Raw genomic sequence first — 24,611 nt, forward strand, 5'->3', positions numbered from 1 at the left:
AACTGTTGAAGTAGTAGGTCTACTTTAAAGTATATTTGAAAGTGTAGAATGTGTCCCATATGGTCCAGCGGTTAGGATTCCTGGTTTCACCCAGGCAGCCTGGGTTCGACTCCTGGTATGGGAACGAGGGTTTTGGGCTCCCGAGTGGCGCAGCGGTCTAAGGCACTGCAAGAGGCGACACTACAGTCCCTCGTTCGAATCTATGGCTGAATCACATCCGGTCGTGATTAGGAGTCCCATAGTTCAGCGCACAATTGACCCAGCGTCGTCTGTGTTTGGCCGGGGTAGGCCATCGTTGTAAATAAGAATTTGTTCTTAACTTACTTAAAAAATATATATATTTCATAAGTACTTTACACCACTTCCTGAAAATCACTGACGTCATGATTTGATCTCGATTTTTTCCGAGTTCCCCGTTATCTTGAAAGCACCAACAATTCTATTCAACCTCCTCCTCCCTTGAACCAGGAAATTGTCGTGGTGTGCCGGGTGTCTAGATTGATAGGGTGTCTAGATTGATATATGTGTGTATCACATTTTTACCATCGTTGTATCTTATGTCTTCTATTTTCTACTCCGGCTACTCATCCAAAACCACATATCTAGCTTGGGAGAGAGGATTTGCAGTCTCGCCAAACAATGAGGTAAATTAAGTCCGTGGAAAATCTGTTTTGTGTAATTGCCTGTTTTTGTTTCAATATGCTACGTTACAATGTCGCGCTTTAAACATTGGTGTTAATTGTCCTGATTCTTTATTTAAATTCGAACAAGGGTAGATTAATGTTTGTCATAGTTTTTTTTCTCAAATTGACGAAATTCACGACAAAGAGCCTACGAACATGATTTATGGTTGGGCTATGCATTTGTGTGTAAAATAGTGCGAACGTAGACTACCGGTGTTTTATAGCTGTAGATAAAACATGGCCATACTCAGATGTATTTACCATATTCAGATTACTAGTTTTTGAACGTAGACATGGAATAACATTTCGTTTATATGTAAGTAGATTTTTCCGAACCTTTTTTATAATTTTGTTTATTCTACTGGCTAGTAAATAACTATTCTGCTGTTCTCAAAATTCAAATACATTGTTCAGACTATTTATAGACCTAGAGTAGCGTAGCAATATTGGCAGATTCAGAGGTTTCGAGTAAACATTTTCCAACACCAATTAGCTACAGTAGACCCATGCAGTTTAGTTTTAATTGCAAAATAGTAGTCTACATTCCCTCTTCCAGGTTAGGTATAATTGCTTTTCTTATTTTTTATTTGTTTAATATATTTAACCTTTATTTATTAACTAGGCAAGTCAGTTAAGAACAAATTCTTATTTATAATGACTGCCTACCAAAAGGTCTCCTGTGGGGACAGGGGCTGGGATAAAAAATAATAATTAAATATATATATATATATATATACATACATGCATGCATACATACATACATGCATACATACATACATCAATCACTCTCTCTACCGGTCAAAAGTTTTAAAATACCTACTCATTCAAGGGTTTTTCTTTATTTGTACTATTTTCTACATTGTAGAATAATAGTGAAAACATAAACAATGAAATAACACATGGAATCATGTAGTAACCAAAAAAGTTGAAAAACAAATATATTCTTCAAATAGCCACCTTTTGCCTTGATGACAGCTTTGCACACTCTTGGCATTCTCTCAACCGGCTTCACCTGGAATGCTTTTCCAACAGTCTTGAAGGAGTTCCCACATATGCTGAGCACTTGTTGGCTGCTTTTCCTTCACTCTGCGGTCCAACTCATCCCAAACCATCTCAATTTGGTTGAGGTCGGGGGATTGTGGAGGACAGGTCATCTGATGCAGCACTCCATCACTGTCCTTCCTCGTCAATTAGCCCTTACACAGCCTGGAGGTGTGTTGGGTCATTGTCCTGTTGAAAAACAAATGATAGGCCTCCCGGGTGGCGCAGTGGTCTAGGGCACTGCGTTGCAGTGCTAGCTGCGCCACCAGAGACTCTGGATTCGTGCCCAGGCTCTGTCGCAGCCGGCCACGACCGGGAGGTCCGTGGGGCGACGCACAATTGGCCTAGCGTCGCCCGGGTTAGGGAGGGTTTGGCCGGTAGGGATATCCTTGTCTCATCGCGCACCAGCAACTCCTGTGGTGGGCCGGGCGCAGTGCTCGCTAACCAAGGTTGCCAGGTGCACAGTGTTTCCTCCGACACATTGGTGCGGCTGGCTTCCGGGTTGGATTAGTGAGCAACATTAGCCAACTTAACTGATCAAATATGGTGTGAAAATTAGCTGACTAATAAAGTCAGACGGCTAACGTTAGTAACCTAACCAATTGGCTATAGTATTGACTTGTTTATGACTCCTTGCCGTTCCTCAAGTTATAACGCAACACGTTAGTTGCTTACTGGACCCTGGCAATCTGTGTGAAATGTTTACTTGCTAACGAATGAGAGAATTAGGTGAAAAAGAGCCGTTGCTTGTTAAGCAAGTGGATTCAGGGATGAAGTGTAGCTGGAGCTGATCCTGGTTTAAGCTGGATGCCACCAGAGGTGAAATGAACACCACACACTTTCCCTCTTTCTCACTTTTTCAATACAGAGCAGTGGAGAAAAATGGGTATGTCAGGTGTACTTAGCATTTAGCTCGATTTTTTTGCATCACAACACTGAAGTATAAGAGGCCTCCAATTTATTTAATGGACTGGATCTTTATACATACCACATGGATCCTGTTTCAGTAATAATGAAATCAGACCTTCTTGTTACGTGTCCGATCATCTACCATTTACATAGGAGTGGTTAAAACATGCTAATAATGGTCCTCTGAGTATATCAAAAAAGTTTGATATACCTCCACTGGTATGCCATCCAGCCCTGGAGTTTTCCCAGACTTAAAGGCTTTCATTGAATCAAGAAGTTCCTTCTCTGTAATTTGGCCATCACATAAGTCTTTCTGTACAGATATTAATTTTACATTATTAATAGGGAAAAAATCCATATAATTAGCTTCGGTTAGTGGAGATGGAGGAGACTGAAACGAAAACATGCTTAAACTACTTTACTTCCTCTTTCAAAGTATCGTTCGGTGAATAATGAGTGACTCCATCATTTGTAACAAGTTTCAGTAAAACATTTTTGATAGCATTTCTATGTTGAAGATTGAAAAAGAATTTGGTGCATTTTTCCCCATAATATATTACACTGGTTCTTTCTTGAAAAAGTTCCTCCATTTCTTTTTGTTTTTCCTCTAACTTACTCTGAACCTCTATGGTACAGTTTTTATTGCCATCTATCTGTACTGTTAGTCCTTTGTTAATATGGACTCTTTTGACCTAAATTGCTTTTGTTTTATAGATGAGTACTGAATTGCATGTTCTCTAAAGGCACATTTAAAAGTGTCCCATACAATAAGGGGATCTGCTGTACCTATGTTATGTCGGGAAAAGTCAGTTATAAATTCTTCTGTCCTAGTTAAAAACAAGTTATCATCCAGTAGGCTTTGATTAAATTTCCAATATCCTCGCCCACGTGGAAATTATGTAAGAGTACTATAAACTCAGCAACAAAAAGCAGCGTCCTCTCACTGTCAACTGCATTTATTTTCAGCAAACTTAACATGTATACGAACATAACAAGATTCAACAACTGAAACATAAACTGAGCAAGTTCCACAGACATGTGACTAACAGAAATGGAATAATGTGTCCCTGAACAAAGGGGGGGATCAAAATCAAAGTAACAGTCAGTATCTGGTGTGGCCACCAGGTGCATTAAGTACTGCACTGCATCTCCTCATGGACTGCACCAGATTTGCCAGTTCTTGCTGTGAGATGTTACCCCACTCTTCCACCAAAGCACCTGCAAGTTCCCGGACATTTCTGGGGGGAATGGCCCTAGTCCTCACCCTCCGATCTAACAGGTTCCAGACGTGCTCAATGGGAATGAGATGTGGGCTCTTCGATGGCCAAGGCAGAACACTGACATTCCTGCCTTGCAGGAAATCTCACACAGAACGAGTAGTATGGCTGGTGGTATTGTCATGCTGGAGAGTCATGTTAAGATGAGCCTGCAGGAAGGGTACCACATGAGGGAGGAGGATGTCTTCCCTGTAACGCACAGCGTTGAGATTGCCTGCAATGACAACAAGCTCAGTCCGATGATGCTGGGACACACCACCCCAGATCATGACGGACCCTCCACCTCCAAATCGATCCCACTCCAGAGTACAGGCCTCGGTGTAACACTCATTCCTTCGACAATAAACGCAAAACCTACCATCACCCCTGGTTAGACAAAACCGTGACTCGTCAGTGAATAGCACTTTTGCCAGTCCTTTCTGGTCCAGCGACGGTGGGTTTGTGCCCATAGGCGACGTTGTTGCCGGCGATGTCTGGTGAGGACCTGCCCTACAACAGGCCTACAAGCCCTCAGTCCAGCCTATTGCGGACAGTCTGAGCACTGATGGAGGGATTGTGCATTCCTGGTGTAACTCGAGCAGTTGTTGTTGCCATCCTGTACCTATCCCGCAGGTGTGATGTTCGGATGTACCAATCCTGTGCAGGTGTTGTTACACGTGGTCTGCCACTGCGAGGACGGACAGCTGATCGTCCGTCTCCCTGTAGCGCTGTCTTAGGCGTCTCACAGTACGGACATTGCAATTTATTGCCCTGGCCACATCTGCAGTCCTCATGTCTCCTTGCAACATACCTAAGGCACGTTCACGCGGATGAGCAGGGACCCTGGGCATCTTTCTTTTGGTGTTTTCAGTAGAAAGGCCTCTTTAGTGTCCTAAGTTTTCATAATTTTGACCTTAATTGCTGACTGTCTGTAAGCTGTTAGTGTCTGTAATGACCGTTCCACAGGTGCATGTTCATTAATTGTTTATGGTTCATTAAACAAGCATGGGAAACAGTGTTTAAACCCTTTACAATGAAGATCTGTGAAGTTATTTTACGAATTATCTTTGAAAGACAGGATCCTGAAAAGGGGTCTTTTCCCCAGGCTTTTAACCGTTATTTCATCGTTAAAGCAAGCAAATTTGGCAGCGATTGGGCGTTCATACCTCTGCCCTCTCTGTCCGAAACGGTGTACACGTTCAAGTTATTTTTTAACGACAGCTTCACGTGGGATCTGAAATGCTGTAAGGAGGAACTCTCTAACTACACCTTGAGGAACTTTTCCTTATTTCTCTTGGATACCTGTAAGTACCAGATTCTCTCTCATGGATCTAGTCTGTATGTCAAGTAAGTTTTCTCTCAGAACGATGTTCTCCTTTTTAAGTTCATTAACTTTGGTTTCAATCTTATTGACTGTCCCTTTTAACTTGTTTGTGTCTTTCTCCAATGTCGCAGCTTTTTCGTCACTCATCTCGAGGCTTGCCTTAAACTCTTTTATATCTTTGCTGACTAGTTCAAGTATGCCCAGTTTGTCATTTATTGATTTTAACAGATCGGTTTCGACCTTTACCATTCCCGGTGGTGAAAAGATTAAATTGTGTCTGCAGAAGAGTCAAAGGGAAAGAAGTACAAAGGGGAAATGGAGGTTGAGAGACCTATGACTTGAAACGATCACTTTACCGTTTTAATAAAGGCTTCATAAACTGAAGTAGCTGTATGTGTGGAGAACAGAGAGATGCGGAAGGATCAGGAATGTGAGGCTGATTGTGAGAGATGTCAGCACATTAACGTTACTTATAGCTGTCTTTCAGTATGTGGCTGTCAAAGAGCGGTGACAGAGTCCAGCTGTCTTTCAGTATGTGACAGTGGTTATTAAGCATTGTTGTCACTCATGCCTCCTCAGGACTGGTGTCTCTCTCATACACACCAGCAGTACTACAGACAGACGGTCACTAATGCCACTATACAGTATTATGGACACACATTTACATTGACATTTTATGTTATTTAGCAGACGCTCTTATCCAGAGTGACTTACAGTTAGTGCATCCATCTTAAGGTCAGACAACCACATATCAGTCATAGTAAGTACAGTTCCCACAAAGTAGCTTTCAGCAAAGTCAGTGCTAGTGCAATGAAGGTATAGTTTCTTGTGGGGTGGGGGTTCAGGTACTAATCAAGGTACTCGTTGAAGAGGTAGGTTTTCAGATGTTTTTTGTGATCTATTAAGGGACTCAGCTGTCACACACCCGACCGCAAGGGGACATCGTTGTTTACACCCAAGTTTCCTGTAGACACTAGCCAGGGCATGATGGTGTGAGGCGCTTGCATTCACAGAAAGTCTAATTTTAAACTTGCCTTTGTTCTATGCTTCTGCTTATTTTGATGCCTTCACTTTGAGTGTGTCTGTGCAATTGCACCGTGTTAGCCACTGACCTGTAGGGCAAGACTATCACAAATAGCTCTCGTCTGTATCAGGGTTCATTAGCTCTGAGAGCCACCTGCAGTAGACAGGTCTTGGTCGCCTTCCCCTGCTCAGACATCAACCAATGATTGCATGCCACGTCAATTGCGTGTGGTTATTGTTTTTATAGCGATAGTCTTTAAACTGGTAGCTAGCAAGGTGCGCTAGCAACTGTATTACTCGCTATCCATTTATAGTTGTATACAGAAAGCATGTCTTGGTTGAAGGTGGGAGTTTTTTTATTACGCTCTGCATGTATTTGTGTCTGTTTTCAAAGTGAGTGAGAGTCTGTGGCTGGAACATTGTCACCCAGGTCACATTCATGGTTGACTATAGGAGTTGGATACGCAGCACAAACCGTTCAGGGACCTGTCTAGAGTGAGTCAGGGTGTGAGTCGGCTAATTCAATGCCTTTTTCTGGGGTGAGCCTCAATAATTTAAAGTGGCTTCATTTCCTTGTCTTTTTTCCATCAGCACTGAAAGTATTGGAGAGGCGTAAACGCGATATGATGGATGCCCTACGAGGGTCAACTTGTTAATTAGAGTACGCAACGGAATACATTGTAAAATGTCTTGCAGCAGATAACTAAAATGAGCATTTCTTATTGGATATAGTAGTCCCTCCCTGTTTCAGTCCATTCTCTGCCGTTTTAGTGCATAACAAACACAAACCAGGTATTTCTAGTCCAGCTTTCTGAAATGCAAACGAAAGGAAGGAGATAATGAAAGGAAACCTTCAGGCTAATGAAAAACACCACTGGGAACCTCTACAAAGGGTCATTTCCATGTAAAAAGACCCATGAACACCAACAAGAAGTTTATAGGATCATATCAAATTTGGAGTACATTTTCTTTTGTTGAGTTGACTGAGAACACATTCTCATTTACAGCAACAACCTGGGGAATAGTTACAGGGAAGAGGAATGAGCCAATTGGAAGCTGGGGATGATTAGGTGGCCATGATGGTCAGATTGGGAATTTAGCCAGGACACCGGGGTTAACACTCCTACTCTTACGATAAGTGCCATTGGATCTTTAGTGGCCACAGAGCGTCAGGACACCCGTTTAACGTCCCATCCAAAAGATGGAACCCTACACAGGGCAAATGGGATATTATTTTTTTAGACCAGAGGAAAGAGTGCCTCCTACACCACTTCCAGCAGCATCTGGTCTCCCATCTAGGGACCAACCAGGACCAACCCTGCTTAGCTTCAGAGGCAAGCCAGTCGTGGGATGCAGGGTGGTATGTTGCTGGAGTCTATAACATACTTTAGACTGGGATCAAATGTTTTGTGGCAAAGTAACATTTTCTGTTATTTTACTGTGCACACACAGAGAGAGTCTGGACTGCAGTGAGAGAACACAGTCCGAAGGCACCATGGGTTCTGTAAACAAACTCAGCCCCAGATAAGGCTCAACTCCTAGAAACAAAGAGGGAGAGGGAGCAAAAAGTTGGGAGAGGTGAGAGTGAAAGGAGAGAGGGGGAGGTGTGAACATTTTGAAATGGAGGAGGAAACTGACTGTGGGAGTGGAAAAAATGATAACACCTAAGAACTGAGAGAGACAGGCTGAGGTGGTTACTGTGAAACAATGTAGTATAGACGGATGTGGGGAGGGGTGACAGAAAAATAGCGGGTGCATAAAGCAATTGAAAGTGATAGAAGGCAACAGATGGAGGGATTGTGCTAGAGTAAGAGTTGGTGAAGAGAGGGAAAATGGGGTGAGTAGAGGCAGACACACACATTATAGGCAGATCTGAGCATCAAATACTGCTTCTAGTTTTCAACCCTTTCATATCTGACTGCGTGTTACAGTTGCATACTCGTGTCACCTTGTTGTTTTTCGGGTAGCCTTTTAGGGAAAAGGGTGACTTTGAAACAGTTATGCTGTCATGTCATGATTTTTTGTTAAAGAACATGGCAGAATTTGGGTTTATGTCGTGATTTGTTTTTGATCTCTGAACTCACCAAAATGCTCGTCAGATAACGTAGATTAGTAGACGAGAGAAAGGCTCTCCTAATTGAGGTGGATTTAAATGCACACAAGATTAAATCCCAAGATCTCGGGATAACACCTCTTATGTGTGTGCCTGTTTGCATGCTTTTTATGTGCGTGATCTGGGGCGTATGTCCGTGTGTGTGTGTGTCCGTGCGAAGCGTGCATGTTACGCCTGCACCCGTGTGTGTGTAAATTTGCACTTAGCCAGCCATATTAGGCAGCAGTTTGTGAGAGCAGGAAGTGGTCAGGGCTCAGATGCCCCAGTTAAGGAACTCAGATTCTTTCACTTCTCACACCACCGACACCGCAGAGGATGCGGAAGCGGCTGGGACTTACCGTTTCAAGCGTTACCTTGGCAACGCCGCATGCGACCCCTTTGAATCAAATCAAATCCAGGTTTATTGGTTGCGTACACAAATGTGCAGATATCGCAGGTTCAGCGAAAATGCATGTGTTTCTAGCTCCAACATTGCAATAATACCTAGCATTAAAATACAATTTTTAAAAAATACACACAATCCAGAAAAATTAAGAAATATCAGAATGAGGAATGTCAGACTAGAATATAAATATATACGTGTGTGTAAATGAATACCTTTTTGTTTGTATGTATGTATGTATGTGTATATATATATATATATATACAAACAGGTATTCAGACCTTTTGCTATGAGACTCGAAATTGAGCTCAGGTGCACCCTGTTTCCATTGATCATCCTTGATGTTTCTACAACTGCATCGGAGTCCACCTGTGGTAAATTCAATTGATTGCACATGATTTGGAAAGGCACACACCTGTCTAGTTAAGGTCCCACAGTAGACAGTGCATGTCAGAGCAAAAACCAAGCCATGAGGTCAAAAGGAATTGTCCGTAGAGCTCCGAGACAGGATTGTGTCGAGGCACAGATCTGGGGAAGGGTACCAAAACATTTCTGCAGCATTGAAGTTCCCCAAGAACACAGTGGCCTCCATCATTTTTAAATGGAAGAAGTTTGGAACCACCAAGACTTATCCTAGAGCTGGCCGCCCGGCCAAACTGAGCAATCGGGGGAGAAGAGCCTTGGTCAGGGAGGTGACCAAGAACCCAATGGTCACTCTGACGGAGCTCCAGAGTTCCTCTGTGGAGATGGGAGAAACTTCCAGAAGGACATCTCTGCAGCACTCCACCAATCAGGCCTTTATGGTAGAATGGCCAGACGGAAACCATTCTTCAGTAAAAGGCACATGACAGCCCACTTGGAGTTTGCCAAAAGTCTCAGACCATGAGAAGCAAGATTCTCTGGTCTGATGAAACAAGATTCTCTGGCCTGAATTCCAAACGTCACATCTGGAGGAAACCTGGCACCATCCCTACGGTGAAGCATGGTGGCAGCATCATGCTGTGGGGATGTTTTTCAGCAGCAGGGACAAGTCAGGATCGAGGGAAAGATGAACAGAGCAAACTACAAAGAGATCCTTGATGAAAACCTGCTCCAGAGCGCTCAGGACCTCAGACTTGGGGTGAAGATTCACCTTCCAGCAGAACAACAACCCTAAGCACACAGCCAAGGCAATGCAGGAATGACTTCGGGACAAGTCCTTCAGTGGCCAAGCCAGAGCCTAGTTTCGAACCCAATCTAGCATCTGGAGAGACCTGAAAATAACTGTGCAGCGACGCTCCCCATCCAACCTGGCATAGCTTGAGAGGATCTGCAGAGAGAAAAATGGGAGAAACTGACCAAATACTGGTGTGCCAAGCTTGTAGCGTCATACCCAAGAATACTCAAGGCTCTAATCGCTGCCAAAAGTGCTTCAACAAAGTACTGAGTAAAGGCTCTGAATACTTATGTAAATGTGGTATTTCTGTTTTATTTGTAATAAATTTGCAACATTTTCAAAAAACATTGTTTTTGCTTTGTCATTATGGGGTATTGTGTGTGGAAATAGTTGAAGTAACACATTTCTTGTTAACGAACTATAGTTTTGGCAAGTCAGTTAGGACATCTACTTTGTGCATGACACAAGTAATTTTTCCAACAATTGTTTACAGACAAATTATTTCACGTAATTCACTGTATCACAATTCCAGTGGGTCAGAAGTTTACATACACTAAGTTGACTGTGCCTTTAACCAGCTTGGAAAATTCCAGAAAATGTGATGGCTTTAGAAGCTTCTGATAGGCTAATTTACATCATTTGATTCAATTGGAGGTGTACCAGTGGATGTATTTCAAGGTCTAGCTTCAAACTCAGTGCCTCTTTGCTTGACATCATGGGAGAATCAAAAGAAATCAGCCAAGACCTCAGAAAAAAAAATTGTAGACCTCCACAAGTCTGGTTCATCCTTGGGAGCAGTTTTCAAACGCCTGAAGGTACCACATTCATCTGTACAAACAATAGTACGCAGGTATAAACACCATGGGACCACGCAGCCGTCATACTGCTCAGGAAGGAGACGCGTTCTGTCTCCTATACATGAACATACTTTGGTGCGAAAAGTGCAAATCAATCCCAGAACAACAGCAAAGGACCTTGTGTAGATGCTGGAGGAAACGGGTACAAAAGTATCTATATCCACAGTAAAGAAGTCCACAAGCTTCCCAACAATTTAAAGGCAATGCTACCAAATACTCATTGAGTGTATGTAAACTTCTGACCCACTGGGAATGTGATGAAAGAAATAAAAGCTGACATTAAATTATTCTGACATTTCACATTCTTAAAATAAAGTGGTGATCCTAACTGACCTAAGACGGGGAATTTTTTACTAGGATTAAATGTCAGGAATTGTGAAAAACTGAGTTATATTTGGCTAAGGTGTATGTAAACTTCCGACTTCAACTGTAGATGAGGGAAAAATAAAATGTAATCAATTTTAGAACAAGGCTGTAATGTAACAACATTTGGGAAAAGTCAAGTGGTCTGAATACTTTCCAAAGGCACTGTGTAGAAAACAATGCTGGGCTAGGAGTGTAAACATATTTTTCTTTTGGGACCTCTTTGTACAGTTGAACTGACTGGCTTGAACAATTTTAGACTGACTGATCTGAGGGGTCTGAATACTTTCCAAATGTGTTGCCGTGAAAAAGTTTTTGCCTTTTGGATTTCTCTATTTTTGCAAATGTTTGATACTGAAAGTCATTAGATCTTCAACCAAACACTAATGTTTGATAAAGGGAATCTGAGTTTGCAAATAACAGAAAAAAAATTATACTTTGTTGATAGAATTACCAAAGTTACACCACCCAATTCCCCCTGTGTGAAAAGGTAATTGCCCACTTACACTCTAACTGGTTGTGCCACCTTTTAGCCTCAAAGACTGCAACCAAATGCTTCATGTAGTTGATTATAAGTCCCTCACATCACTGTGTAGGAATGTTGGCCCACTCTTGCATGCAGAACTGCTTTAACTCAGCGACTTGTGGGTTTTCAAGCATGAACTGCTTAATTCAAGTCCTGCTACAACATCTCAATTGGGATTAGGTCTGGATATTGACTTAACCATTCCAAAACGTAACATTTTGTTGCCTTTTTAGACATTTTCATGTAGACTTGATTGTGTGTTTTGGTCTTGCTGCATGAACCAGCTGCGCTTCAGCTCACAGACGGACGGCCTGACATTCTCCTGTAGAATTCTCTGATACAAAGCAGAATTCATGGTTCCTTCTATTAAGGCAAGTCATCCAGGTCTTGAGGCAGCAAAGCATCCCCAAACTATCACACTACCACCACCATGCTTGTCCGTTTTGGTATGAGATTTTTACTGTGGATTGCAGTGTTTGGAAATTTTTGCCAAACGATTTCCGAGAGCGTGTTCACATGCGGTGTTGAGCTGTTTACAAAGTGATTATTTGAGAGGTCCTCCTCTATGCTTTAATTTAGTTGCAACTTTAGTTGTGATACAAACCTTAGGGTTCTGAGGCTGCATGATGCAACTCGAATGATGATTTGAAAAAAGTTGCATGTAAGGCATGAGCTCTGCTCTGTTTCTTGTGCAGGCTGCACACACTTCATCAGTGTCTCATTCACAATTTGACAAGCACTTGATCATTTTTTCAGAATATTCTCAATTGAATCTGGTCTTTACATATAGCTTAAGATAATACAGTTTGTGTGGAATTTATTTTTCAGTCTGCACTCAAATAGTGAATGGAGGTTACCTGCAGTTACATTTTTAATATGCCAGGTAGGCTGCACCAGTTGGAAAGCAGAATAATGTGGTTAATTGTAAGAATTTAACAAATATAGCAGCACTAGAAAGCTGGGATCCTCTTTTAAATAGTGGCCAGTCAACTCTGTTTTCACACGCGATTGAGCAATGACTCGGCTAATAAGAACAAGTTTCACTCTGTAGGCTATGGGCTCTCGAACCCTGTTTCAGGTGTCCTAGGCCTGTAGATTATGGTTTATAGATTACGCTTAGAATTAATTGGCCACTAGTTTTATTAAAAACCTTATCAAAACATTGAGCTAGGCTACATGATGCATGTGACTATGAGTTGAAAAAGTCGCAAAAAAAGGGGGTAGGGGGGTGGGGGTGGAACAGGGGCAGAGGGGAAATACATGTCATTCGTATGCACTTGAAAAGAGAATGGATGATTATTTTCCTGCGGTTCATTTTCATGCCAGCCAGGCCATCTACTCCGGTTGTAACGAGAAGCGATGTGCTTAATTTGAGGAAAGTTGAGATTTAAATATAGTAGGCCTATAGAAAGCTGATGGGATCCTCTTTTTAATAGAGGTCATCAAAATTGTTTCACGAAATTGCATGGCCTATAGAGGATGTTGCGCAACATGGGGAACCAATGTTGAACATTTTGGTTCCCCCCAGCAATGAAGAGCCGGCTCTCGCTGCGCAGCAGGTGGTCCTATTCCGCTGAAACGCCAAATGCCAGGGCTCTCATGAAGTGTTTGATTTGATTTTTGATTCCATTTGCATTGCGATTAGAGGGACAATAGAACACTGAGTACCAGACCATTAGCGACTGGCCGTTTAGCAAGTAGTTCTAATGACCATCAGTGGCATCAGAGCGCAGTTTTGGAGAAGCCTAGTTACGGTGACTCAGCGGTCACGTGAAATTTAACTGCGGCCATGACTGGTGACTGTCGATGTAGGGCTAATACAGTCACTGTAATAGCCCTAGTGGTGTCGAGTTTGACTTGAGCTCATCCCACAACTAATTTCACTCAACTTCCGTTATTTGGGTGACGTGTTACTGCTGGTCACAATTTTTTTCATAGAAAAAAGCGTGCTAAAAAGGCAGAAGTGACCATATATCTATTTTAAAACATTGCTTTGTGTTATGCATATCTGTTTTTGCCATCATGAATTTCCTCATCTTTGTGCCATAAAGCAACATGAACAACAAAGCAATGTCCACAGTTGTGCATTGCACTCCTCATGGGGTAACGAGGAGTTAGTGTTAATTCAGTCATCCCAAACAGGGAAATAACTCTCCTCTGCCTCCTCATCTGTTTTGAACTTCCCGGACTTTCTTCCCCTTCTCACTCTCCCTGTTTCTCTCTCAACGCCCTCCCTCTCTTGCTTTCTCAGTGAGTCCAGTATCTGCCAGGTGCGAGCCACGGTCATGCAGTATGATGATGGTAACAAGCGCTGGGTGCCGGCGGGTGAGGGGGGCCAGGCCATCAGCAGGGTCCAGATCTACCACAACCCCGTAGCCAACACGTTCCGAGTGGTGGGACGCAAGATGCAGGGTGACCAGCAGGTAACTAGTGTACACACACACAAACACACACACACACCATGAACAGAGAAATTCCGAAGATGCACTGTCTAATAATCAATAGAGCAAAATATGAACACAACATGTATTGTTGGTCCCATTTTTCATGAGCTGAAATAAAGTATTCCAGAACTTTTCCATACACACAAAAAACGTATTTCTTTCAAATTTGGTGCACAAATTTGTTTACATCCCTGTTAGTGAGCATTTCTCCTTTGCCAAGATAATCCATCCACCTGACAGATGTGGCATATCAATAAGCTCATTAAACAGTGTGATCATTACAGAGGTGCACCTTGTGATGGGGACAAAAAAAGGCCACTCATAAATGTGCAGTTGTGTCACACAACACAATGCCACAGATGTCTCAAGTTTTGAGGTAGCGTGGAATTGGCATGCTGACTGCAGGAATGCCCACCAGAGCTGTTGCCAGATAATTTAATGTTAATTTCTCTTCCATAAGCCGCCTCAAACGTTGTTTTAGAGAATTTGTCAGTACATCCAACCGGCCTCACAACCGCAGACCACGTGTAACCACGCTTGCAACAACTACGGTGGCTCATCAAGATCAGTCGCGACCCGACCAATATGTTGGCTAATAAAGATCAAACGCATTTTACAGTTCACGTCACAGAAATGGGTAAACGGCAAGTACAGTAAATTCCGATATGATATCAAATGGAAAAATGCAACTGATATCGATATGGACATTCCATATTGGTGACTACCACTAATACAGTGTGTGTGTATATACAGTACCAGTCAAAAGTTTGGACACACCTACTCATTCCAGAGTTTATTTTTTACTATTTTCTACATTGATTTCTTCACTATTATTCTACAAACTATGAAATAACACATGGAATCATGTAGTAACCCATAAAGTTTTAAATCAAAATATATTTTATATTTTTCAACGCAGCCCCTTTAGCCTTGATGACAGCTTTGCACACGTTTGGCATTCTCTCATCCAACTTCACCTGGAATGCTTTTCCAGCAGTCTTGAAGGAGTTCCCACATATGCTGGGCACTCGTTGGCTGCTTTTCGTTCACTCTGCGGTCCAACTCATCGCAAACCATCTCAATTGGGTTGAGGTCGGGAGATTGTAGAGGCCAGGTCATCTGATGCAGCACTCCATCACTCTCCTTCTTGGTCAAATAGCCCTTACACAGTCTGGAGTTGTTTTGGGTCATTGTCCTCTTGAAAAATGAATGATAGTCCAACTAAGTGCAAACCACATGGGATGGCATATCACTGCAGAATGCTGTGGTAGCAATGCTGGTTAAGTATGCCTTGTATTCTAAATAAATCACTGACTGTCACCAGCAAAGCACCATCACACCACCTTCTCCATGCTTCACGGTGGAAACCATACATACAGAAATCATCTTGTCACCTTCTCTGCGTCTCACTAAGACACGGCAGTTGGAACCAAAAATCTCAAATTTGGACTCATCAGACCAAAGAACAGATTTCCACTGGTCTAATGTCCATTGCTCGGGTTTCTTGACCCAAGCAAGTCTCTTCTTATTATTGGTGTCCTTTTAGTATTGGCTTTTTATTGGTGCCTATTTATTTTTGCTGCAATTTCTGAGACTGGTAACGCTAATGAACTTATCCTCTGCAGAAGAGGTAACTCTGGGTCTTCCTTTCCTGTGGCGGTCCTCATGAGTGCCAGTTTCATCATAGTTCTTGAAATTTTCCACATTGACTGACCTTCATGTCTTAAAGTAATGATGGACTGTCGTTTCTCTTTGCTTATTTGAGCTGTTCTTGCCATAATATGGACCTGGTCTTTCACCAAATAGGTCTATCTTCTGTATACCACCCCTACCTTGTCACAACACAACTGATTGGCTCAAATGCATTAAGGAAAGAAATTCCACCAATTAACTTTTAACAAGGAACACCTCTTAATTTAAATGCATTCCAGGTGACTACCTCATGAAGCTGGTTGAGAGAATGCCAAGAGTGTGCAAAGCTGTCAAGGCAAAGGGACTGTACTTGGAAGAATCTCAAATATAAAATATATTTTGATTTGTTTAACACTTTTTGGGTTACTACATGATTCCATATGTGTTATTTCATAGGTTGATGTCTTCACTATTATTCTAACTCTTGAATGAATAGGTTTGTCCAAACTTTTGACTGGTACTATATACCGTGCCTTTGAAAAGTATTCAGAACCCTTGACTGACAGAAATACGTTATTTATATACGTATTCAGACCCTTTGCTATGAGACTTGAAATTGAGGTCAGGTGCATCCTGTTTTCATTGATCATCATTGAGATTTTTTTACAACTTGATTGGAGTCCACCTGTGGTTAATTCAATTGATTGGACATGATTTGGAAAGGCACACATCTGTCTATATAAGGATCCATAGTTGACAGTGCATGTCAGAGCAAAACCCAAGCCATGAGGTCAAAAGGAATTGTCCGTAGAGCTCCGAGACAGAATTGTGTCGAGGCACAGATCTGGGGAAGTGTACCAAAAAATGTCTGCAGCATTGAGAGGTCCCCAAGAACACAGTGGCCTCAATCATTCTTAAAAGGAAAACGTTTGGAACCTCCACGACTCCAACTGAGAAACAAGATTCTCTGTTCTGATGAAACCAAGATTAAACTCTTTGGCCTGAATGCCAAGCGTCACATCTTGAGGAAACCAGGCACCATCCCTATAGCGAAGCATGGTGGTGGTGGTGGCAGCATCACGCTGTGGGGATGTTTTTCAGCTGGAGGGACTGGGAGACTCGTCAGGATCGAGGTAAAGATGCACGGAGCAAAGTATAGCGAGATCCCTGATGAAAACCTGCTCCAGAGAGCTCAGGACCTCAGACTGAGGTTAAGGTTAACATTCCAACGGGACAACGACCCTAAGCACACAGCCAAAACAACGCAGGAGTGGCTTCAGGTCAAGGCTCTGAATATCCTTGAGTGGCCCAGCCAGTGCCTGGACTTGAACCTCATCGAACATCTCTGGAAAAACATAAATAGCTGTGCAGCGACGCTCCCCATCCAACCTGACAGAGTTTGAGAGGATCTGCAGAGAAGAATGGGAGAAACTCCCCAAATACAGGTGTGCCAAGCTTGTATACCCGAGAAGACTCTTTGCTCTAATCGCTGCCAAAGGTGCTTCAACAAAGGACTGAGTAAAGGGTCTGAATACTTATGTAAATGTGATATTTCAGTTTATGTTTTTAATTATAAATTTGCAAAAATGTCCAATCCTTCGTTATGGGGTATTGTGTTTTAGATTGAGGGACAACAATTTGGAAAAAGTCAAGCGGACGGAATACTTTCCGAAGGCACTGTATACTGTGTAGAGAATAATGCTGGGTTAGGAGGGTAAACATTTTCCTTCTGGGACCTCTTTGTACAGTCGAGCTGACTGGTTTGAACAATTTTAGACTGACTCATCTGTAAATCTTGTGAGAGTTAGTACGTGGGTGCTATAACACCATATGGGAACCAGTCCCCTGTGCGTTTCCTTGCTGTCACACTCAGAGATTGTGGGTTAGGCTTTGTCCTTTTCTCTGTTGCTGCAGAATGTCAACATGCAGCCAGCAACCTCTGCTCATCAAGATTAGTCTCATTAGTATTGTTGGGGCTTTATGTGTCAGTAGTCTTCCTCTTTCTTTCAGTCTTCCCTATCTCACTTCTGTTTACTGTGTGACACTACCTCTGCTCTCGAGCTAATGCCTTCCTCTCACACTTGGGTAGTGGAAGACCCACACTAGCACTAGAGAGCCCTAACAAAGCCTAGCCCACGGTGTTGGGAAAAGTACTCCATTGTCATACTTGAGTAAAATTAAAGATTCTTTAATAGGGAAAATGTATTCCAGTCAAAAGTACATTTTGTCTTTAGAAATGTAGAGGAATTAAAGTTGTCAGAAATATAAATTGTAAATTACAGATGCCCCGAAAAACTACTTAAGTAGTACTTCAAATGATTTTTTTTATTCATTACTTTACACCACTGCTAACCTAAAGGCTGCTTTAGTTAAACTTATCCTAGTGTAGCATCTTTTTCAAAAGATCTGTTGCTTTGGAAAGGCAATGGAAGGTCCACACTAGTAGCACAAGACTTAGCCTCGCCTACCATAGTAGCTCAGTTTCACTAAAGGCTCTTGTTTTTTTTAAATTCACCACTGCGTCACTGGTTCCACAGAGAGGATTTATACTCATATTGGACCAACATGTATAATCCGATAAATAGAAATAGATGAACAAAAAGGGATGTGAGGGGAACGATCTTGAAATTCAAAGGCTATAAAGACTATCTAGGTTCCACACACACACACACACACACATTCTCGCAGTGAACGCATAATGTCATTCCACTTGTAGTTTCTCATTGCCTTTTTACTTCCTGTTTGACACTCCTAGGTGGTGATCAACTGCCCAATCGACAAGAGGCTGAAGTACAACCAGGCTACCGCCAACTTCCACCAGTGGCGGGAAGGCCGGCAGGTGTGGGGGATGAACTTTGGCAGCAAGGAGGAAGCTGTTCTCTTTGCCAACGGCATGATGCATGCCCTGGAGGTGCTGAGTGCACTCACTGACTCAGGTAGGATCTATAATATAGGATCAAATATAAAAAACATTTTGCAAAATAAATGGTACTTTTTGTCCTGGTTCCTTTTTTTGTCTTTTGTTTCTCGCTGCAATCATGGATTGGATTGCTTAAAGATTTAATCTGCAGTAGGTGAAACAGTGCCATTGTCCACCCCACCGCTTTTGTCATTGTGTTTGTTTAGTTGACGAAGCGGCGCGTCGATGGTAAAACAAATTGCAGTATATATTCTGCTGTTCTATAGCGCATGCAATGATGTCAGAGAAGAGGAAAAAAGTTGCTGTTTGCAGTAATATCGCAAATGGACTTGGAAGTTTCACTATTAAGGATTCCAGCTTTAATCTATTTAATGGTGTTAGTTATTGCCAGAAGGAGAAGGGAAGGATGCATTTTGTAAAGTATTTTAACAGGACTGCTAAAATACTCACTCACTCAGTCTGTTTCTCTCCTCAGGCTACTCCTCTCTCCCCCGCCCTGCCCAGAATGGACCCTCCCCAGAGGAGCTGGAGCAACAGAGGAGGTACCATTCACATGATTTTAGTTGGAGGTGGGGGGGTGCAGATGATCTGGTTTCTGTCAGCAGAGGGGAGATGAAAGTATTGCAACTGTTGTTTTTTTGTTATTGTTTTACTAAGACCGGTGAAAGGGAACTTGGCTATTGCCTATCTGACTGTTGTTCAGTAGATAATTTGTGTATTTTAAGTATAAGTCTCTATACTTATTTACATTTTGCTAGGGTCCAATATTCTGTACTTGTTGCTGGAATTCTAGGGGGCAGCGTTTTAGAATGGTCTATCTATACTGAGCATTGTGAGAGTAAAAACGTTGTGAACACCATATATTGGACGGTGTTCACAACGTTTTTACTCTCACAATGCTCAGTATAGATAGACCATTCTAAAACGCTGCCCCCTAGAATTCCAGCAACAAGTACAGAATATTGGACGAGACCAGTGCTTCTCAATTATTTTCTGTTACGCCCCCCCCCCTAGGAAGAAATAAACATTTTGCGCCCCCCAACTCTCCGCCGCAACTGTAAATAGTATCATTTGTCTATAAAATTGTTATAAGTACACCTCTGCATAACATTGTATCCTTATTAACATTAAAGAAAACAAAAAATAAATAAATATAGATCAACTTACAACAAAGAATAACTTTATTAACATTGTTTTTTAGTCTGTAACAGAAAAGACTTAAAATGCATCAATTTGCCTGAAATGTAAAAAAAAAAATCAACCTTATTTAAACTGTAAACATTTTTTGACCATTTGATACTGAACAATAAAATTAAATATAATCAATAAATAATAATAAATTCAAATTGATCAGCAACATTAACTCAGGAGCACAGCATATGAAACACTTTGACCTATAAAACAAAAATTAATAAAACAATTTGTGCTGATTTAAAAAAAATCTAAATGATGAAGTCAGGATTAATGGCTACAACGAGCACGTTTTACAGAGCACAGCTTTTCGAAGCGGGGTTTGAAGCATGATACTGCAACTCTCAGCTCCTGCTCAATGTTTAGCTGGGACCTGTACTTGGTCTTCAGTGCAGCAACAGCAGAGAAGCCAGTCTCACAAAGATAAGATGTTGCAAAAGGAGGAAGAATGCCCATGGCCCTCTGCCCTAATAGTGGATACTGCCTCGCTTCACTCAGCCAGAATTCACTCAATGTCTGTGATGTGAACCTCAGTCTCAATGTGGAGTCGGACGTCATATCAATGAACTGGTCCTCCTCTGCAGAGCTGAAACCAGTTGGAGCTGGTGCATTGAAAGGATCTCTCACCCAGTCATATTGGGAACTGTTTTCAGGGAAGTACTTTTTAAAGAATCCCATCAGTGATGAACTATGCTCCTTAATATATGGAATCACCGAGGTGGCATCATAGTCAGTAGTGTTCACAAATTCATGCAGGTTCTCGAATGAATCAGTATTTCCTTCATCAAGTCGCCTGCCCCACATTGCAAGCTTTCGAGTGAAAGAGCTGATCTTGTCTGTGACCTGAGGGAGGTGTTTATCTTTCCCTTGAAGCTGTAGATTTAGTTCATTTAGCTTTCCAAATATGTCACTCAGGTAGGCCAGTTTTGCCAGGAAGTTCTCATCACAAAAATTTTCTGCAAGGTCATACTTATCTGCTCTCTGAGCTCAAACTCGGGACAAGACTTTTCCTCGTGACAGCCACCTTGCTTCACTGTGAAACAGCACAGCTTGATGTTCAGCTCCCATCTCCTCACAGATAGCAGAGAAGACTCTTGTTTTTAGTGGTCTGGTCTTTATAAAATTGACTACACTTACAATGTCAGTCATAACCTCCCTTAATTCAGAGGAAAGGTGCCTTGATGCCAGTGCTTCTCTGTGTATAACACAGTGTGTCCACTCAGCATTAGGTGAGGCCTTCTTGATGAGTGCCCAAAGTCCTTTTCTCATCCCTGCTATGGTCTGTGCACCATCACTGCAAACACCAATGCAGTTCTCCCACTTTAGCCCATTCTCAGTCAGGAAGCAGTCCAGCATTTTGAATAGCTCTTCAGCTGTGGCTCTGTCTCTGACATATTACAAAAAAGTAGATCCTCACACAGGGAGTTTGTCATGTCAAAACGTACATAAGCGATAAACAAATAGTCTTTGTTGCTGTCAGTTGCTTCATCGAACTGTAAGGGAAAACGTTTGTTTTTGAGTTTATCTACCAGCTGTTCTTTAAGATCGTTAGCAATGTCATTTATACGTCTGGCGACAGTGTCAGTGGACTGAGGGATAGTTTTTATTTTTGCAGCACTTGCGTCATCCAGCATGACAGAGACCATGTCTAATGCTGCAGGCAGTATCAGCTCCTCTGCTATGGAGTGTTTTTTTGTTGTTGCACTGAGCAATTTGGTACGCCACCTTATATGATGCTAACAGTGCTCGCTGGTTTACTGAAGTAGCATTCACAAAGCGGGACGATTGTTGGCAATATTCGGCACGTTTTCGCTGAAAGAACTCAAGCGGCTTATCAGCGTGATTGGGGTGTAATGTCTTTAAGTGACGCCTTAATTTATTTGGCTTCATGCTGTCCACTGCCAACATTTTTAGACACAGTAAACATACCGGTCTTTCCTCGTCTCCCACCGTAGTCACAGTGAAGCCAAGCGCTACATACGCTTCGTCATATTTCCTCGTCTTAGCTTTCGGGAGACACGTTTATCTCCGTATCTCTCCGCCTTTCTTTTCATCCCTGTTAAATATTTTTCCATGGTGTCTCTTAAGGGTTTGTTATCTGCACTTCTTATCTCCTGCTCTGTGCTTTGTGCTCTTGTTCGGTGCAAAAAAAACCTACTCCCTGCGGCAAAAAAAAGCATGTTCCCCGGGGTCACACGCGCCTCCCCTGGCATCGCTCCGAGCCTCCCCTAGGGGGGCGCGCCCCAGTATTTGAGAAGGACTAGACTGTAGACTGAATCATCCCAATCAGTTCACATGCCTACAATTCTGAACATTACAGATGGGAGAGTAATGAACAGAATAAACATGCCTTCAGAAAGTATTCATACCCTTGACTTATTCCACATTTTGTTGTTACACCCTGAATTCAAAATGGATGAAATAAATAAAAAATGCATGCATCTACACACAATACCCCATAATGACGTAAAAACATGCTTTTAGAAATGTTTGCTAATTTATTGAAAATGAAATACAGAAAGATCATGTTTACATAAATGTTCACACCCCAGCCAATACATTTTAGAATGACCTTTGGTAGCGATTACAGCAGTGCACCTTTCTGAGTAAGTCTCTAAGAGCTTTGCACACCTAGATTGTACAACATTTGCCCATTTTATTATTTTCAAAATTTGTCAAGCTCTCTCAATTGGTTGTTGATCATTGCTAAACAACAATTTTCAATTATGTCACACATGCAGCTCACAAAAATATATGGAAATGTTTGCTCTATCCAAATTTACAACCAACTAATTGCAGCATTACCGCAAAAATGGGAGAGGCAAGTGGAAGGGGGAGAAAGTAAGAAATTTGTCTGTCGGCCCTGCATTAAAGACCAAAATGGTTAAAGAACATTGTGATGAATAAAAAAGTATACCAGTTTCATTTAGGGACCAAATGATTTACAGCTCTCCATACAGATTGCAAAATAGTCAGGTAGAGGTTTCCGATGTACCAATTCCATGGCAACTGATACACAAAATTACGCTGGATTCAAAACTTAAGTTTTTCAATTATAATTATTTTACAAAATTCTTGCAACCAATAGAATGTTATATACAGTTCATTCTGAAAGTATTCAGACCCCTTGACTTTTTCCCCATTTTGTTACGTTACAGCTTTATTCTAAAATGTATTAAATTGTTTGAGAATGAGATGGGCAAAAGATCACAGACACTGGACAGAGGAACTCTGCCTAGAAGGCCAGCATCCCGGAGTCGCCTCTTCACTGTTGACGTTGAGACTGGTGTTTTGCGGGTACTATTTAATGAAGCTGCCAGTTGAGGACTTGTGAGGAGTCTGTTTCTCAAACTAGACACTTCACTGTACTTGTCCTCTTGCTCAGTTGTGCACCAGGGCCTCCCACTCCTCTTTCTATTCTGGTTAGAGACAGTTTGCGCTGTTCTGTGAAGGGAGTAGTACATCGTGTTGTACGAGATCTTCAGTTTCTTGGCAATTTCTTGCATGGAATAGCCTTAATTTCTCAGAACAAGAATAGACTGACGAGTTTCAGAAGAAAGGTCTTTGTTTCTGGCCATTTTGAGCCTGTAATTGAACCCGCTTATGCTCCAGATACTCAACTAGTCTAAAGAAGGCCAGTTTTATTGCTTCTTTAATCAGAACAACAGTTTTCAGCTGTGCTAACATAATTGCAAAAGGGTTTTCTAATGATCAATTAGCCTTTTAAAATGATTAACTTGGATTAGCTAACACACGTGCCATTGGAACACAGGAGTGATTGTTGCTGATAGTGGGCCTCTGTACGCCTATGTAGATATTCCATTAAAACTCTTCGGTTTCCAGCTACAATAGTCATTAGCTACAATAGTCAATAGTCATCACAACATTAACAATGTCTACACTGTATTTCAGGTTTACTGGGGAGTATCGCCTGGTCATTGATAATGGGATAGAGCAGACTGGTATAAACTGGTGTCTGAACAAACATGTTAGGTGTCACTTAAACCTAATACTGACTCTTACACACTCAGGTCCTGTGGCTCAGTTGGTAGAGCATGGGCGCTTGCAACACCAGGGTAGTGGGCTACATTCCTGCTGATGCCATCCATATGAAAATGAATGCAAGCACTACTGTTAGTCTAACCTACAATACACTGATCTCACATTGTACACGAACCTTTTGTGTGTCCCTGCGTTTATACTTGTGTGTGAACATTATTTTATAAAGAACTCTGTCTCCCTCCTCGCAGACTGGAGCTGCAGAGGCAGGAGCAGCAGGAGAGAGAGCGGCTGGAGAGCGAGAGACAGGCCGCACCCATCCCCCCTGCAGCCCCGCCTGCTCCTCCCTCTGCCCCCGGTGGCCCCCCGGCTCCCCCAGGACCGCCTCCACCCCCAGGCCCCCCACCTGCTGGCCCCCCACCCCCACCTGGCCCCCCACCACCCCCTGGGTCTGGGGCCCCACCTGCCCCACCTCAGTCTGGTGGAGGAGGAGGAGGGGGCGATGGAGGGGGTCTCGGTGGGCCCGGGGGACTAGCTGCAGCCCTAGCAGGAACCAAACTACGCAAATCGGCCAAGGTGAGACATGGCCGTTTTCCAGGTTGCATTTATCGCAGTCATACTGCACCTTTGACCAGATCTTACAAGGCTTGGAGAAGTGTTTAACGCAGGGCACTGCAAACCGGTTCCTGGAGCGCTACCGGCCCGGATGTTTCTCGCTCCGAACCTAGTCTAACACACCTGATTCAAATAATTAGCTGGTTGATAAGCTGAATCAGGTTGGTCATAATCTGA

The 24,611-nt window shown here is 42.4% G+C and overlaps 1 protein-coding gene across 3 annotated transcripts in view; it reads left to right on the plus strand.

Moving 5' to 3' along the window:
* The first annotated feature begins 426 nt into the window (after nucleotides 1-426).
* LOC129820315 (vasodilator-stimulated phosphoprotein-like) overlaps nucleotides 427-24,611 on the plus strand; it is a 33,803-nt gene continuing 9,618 nt past the window's right edge. For 2 of the 3 annotated variants that reach the window (XM_055877387.1, XM_055877397.1), the window contains exons 1-5: nucleotides 427-644; nucleotides 13,885-14,056; nucleotides 18,465-18,645; nucleotides 19,105-19,171; nucleotides 24,071-24,395. In XM_055877387.1, coding sequence (XP_055733362.1) covers nucleotides 640-644; nucleotides 13,885-14,056; nucleotides 18,465-18,645; nucleotides 19,105-19,171; nucleotides 24,071-24,395 — 750 coding nt within the window. In that variant the 5' untranslated portion in view covers nucleotides 427-639. Of the gene's footprint in view, nucleotides 645-7,953; nucleotides 8,074-13,884; nucleotides 14,057-18,464; nucleotides 18,646-19,104; nucleotides 19,172-24,070; nucleotides 24,396-24,611 lie in introns of those variants that run through there. The other variant, XM_055877392.1, reaches the window with a different exon arrangement.

Source organism: Salvelinus fontinalis, chromosome 2 (genome assembly GCF_029448725.1).
Source record: "Salvelinus fontinalis isolate EN_2023a chromosome 2, ASM2944872v1, whole genome shotgun sequence".
In the NCBI taxonomy this organism is placed as follows: Eukaryota; Metazoa; Chordata; class Actinopteri; order Salmoniformes; family Salmonidae; genus Salvelinus; species Salvelinus fontinalis.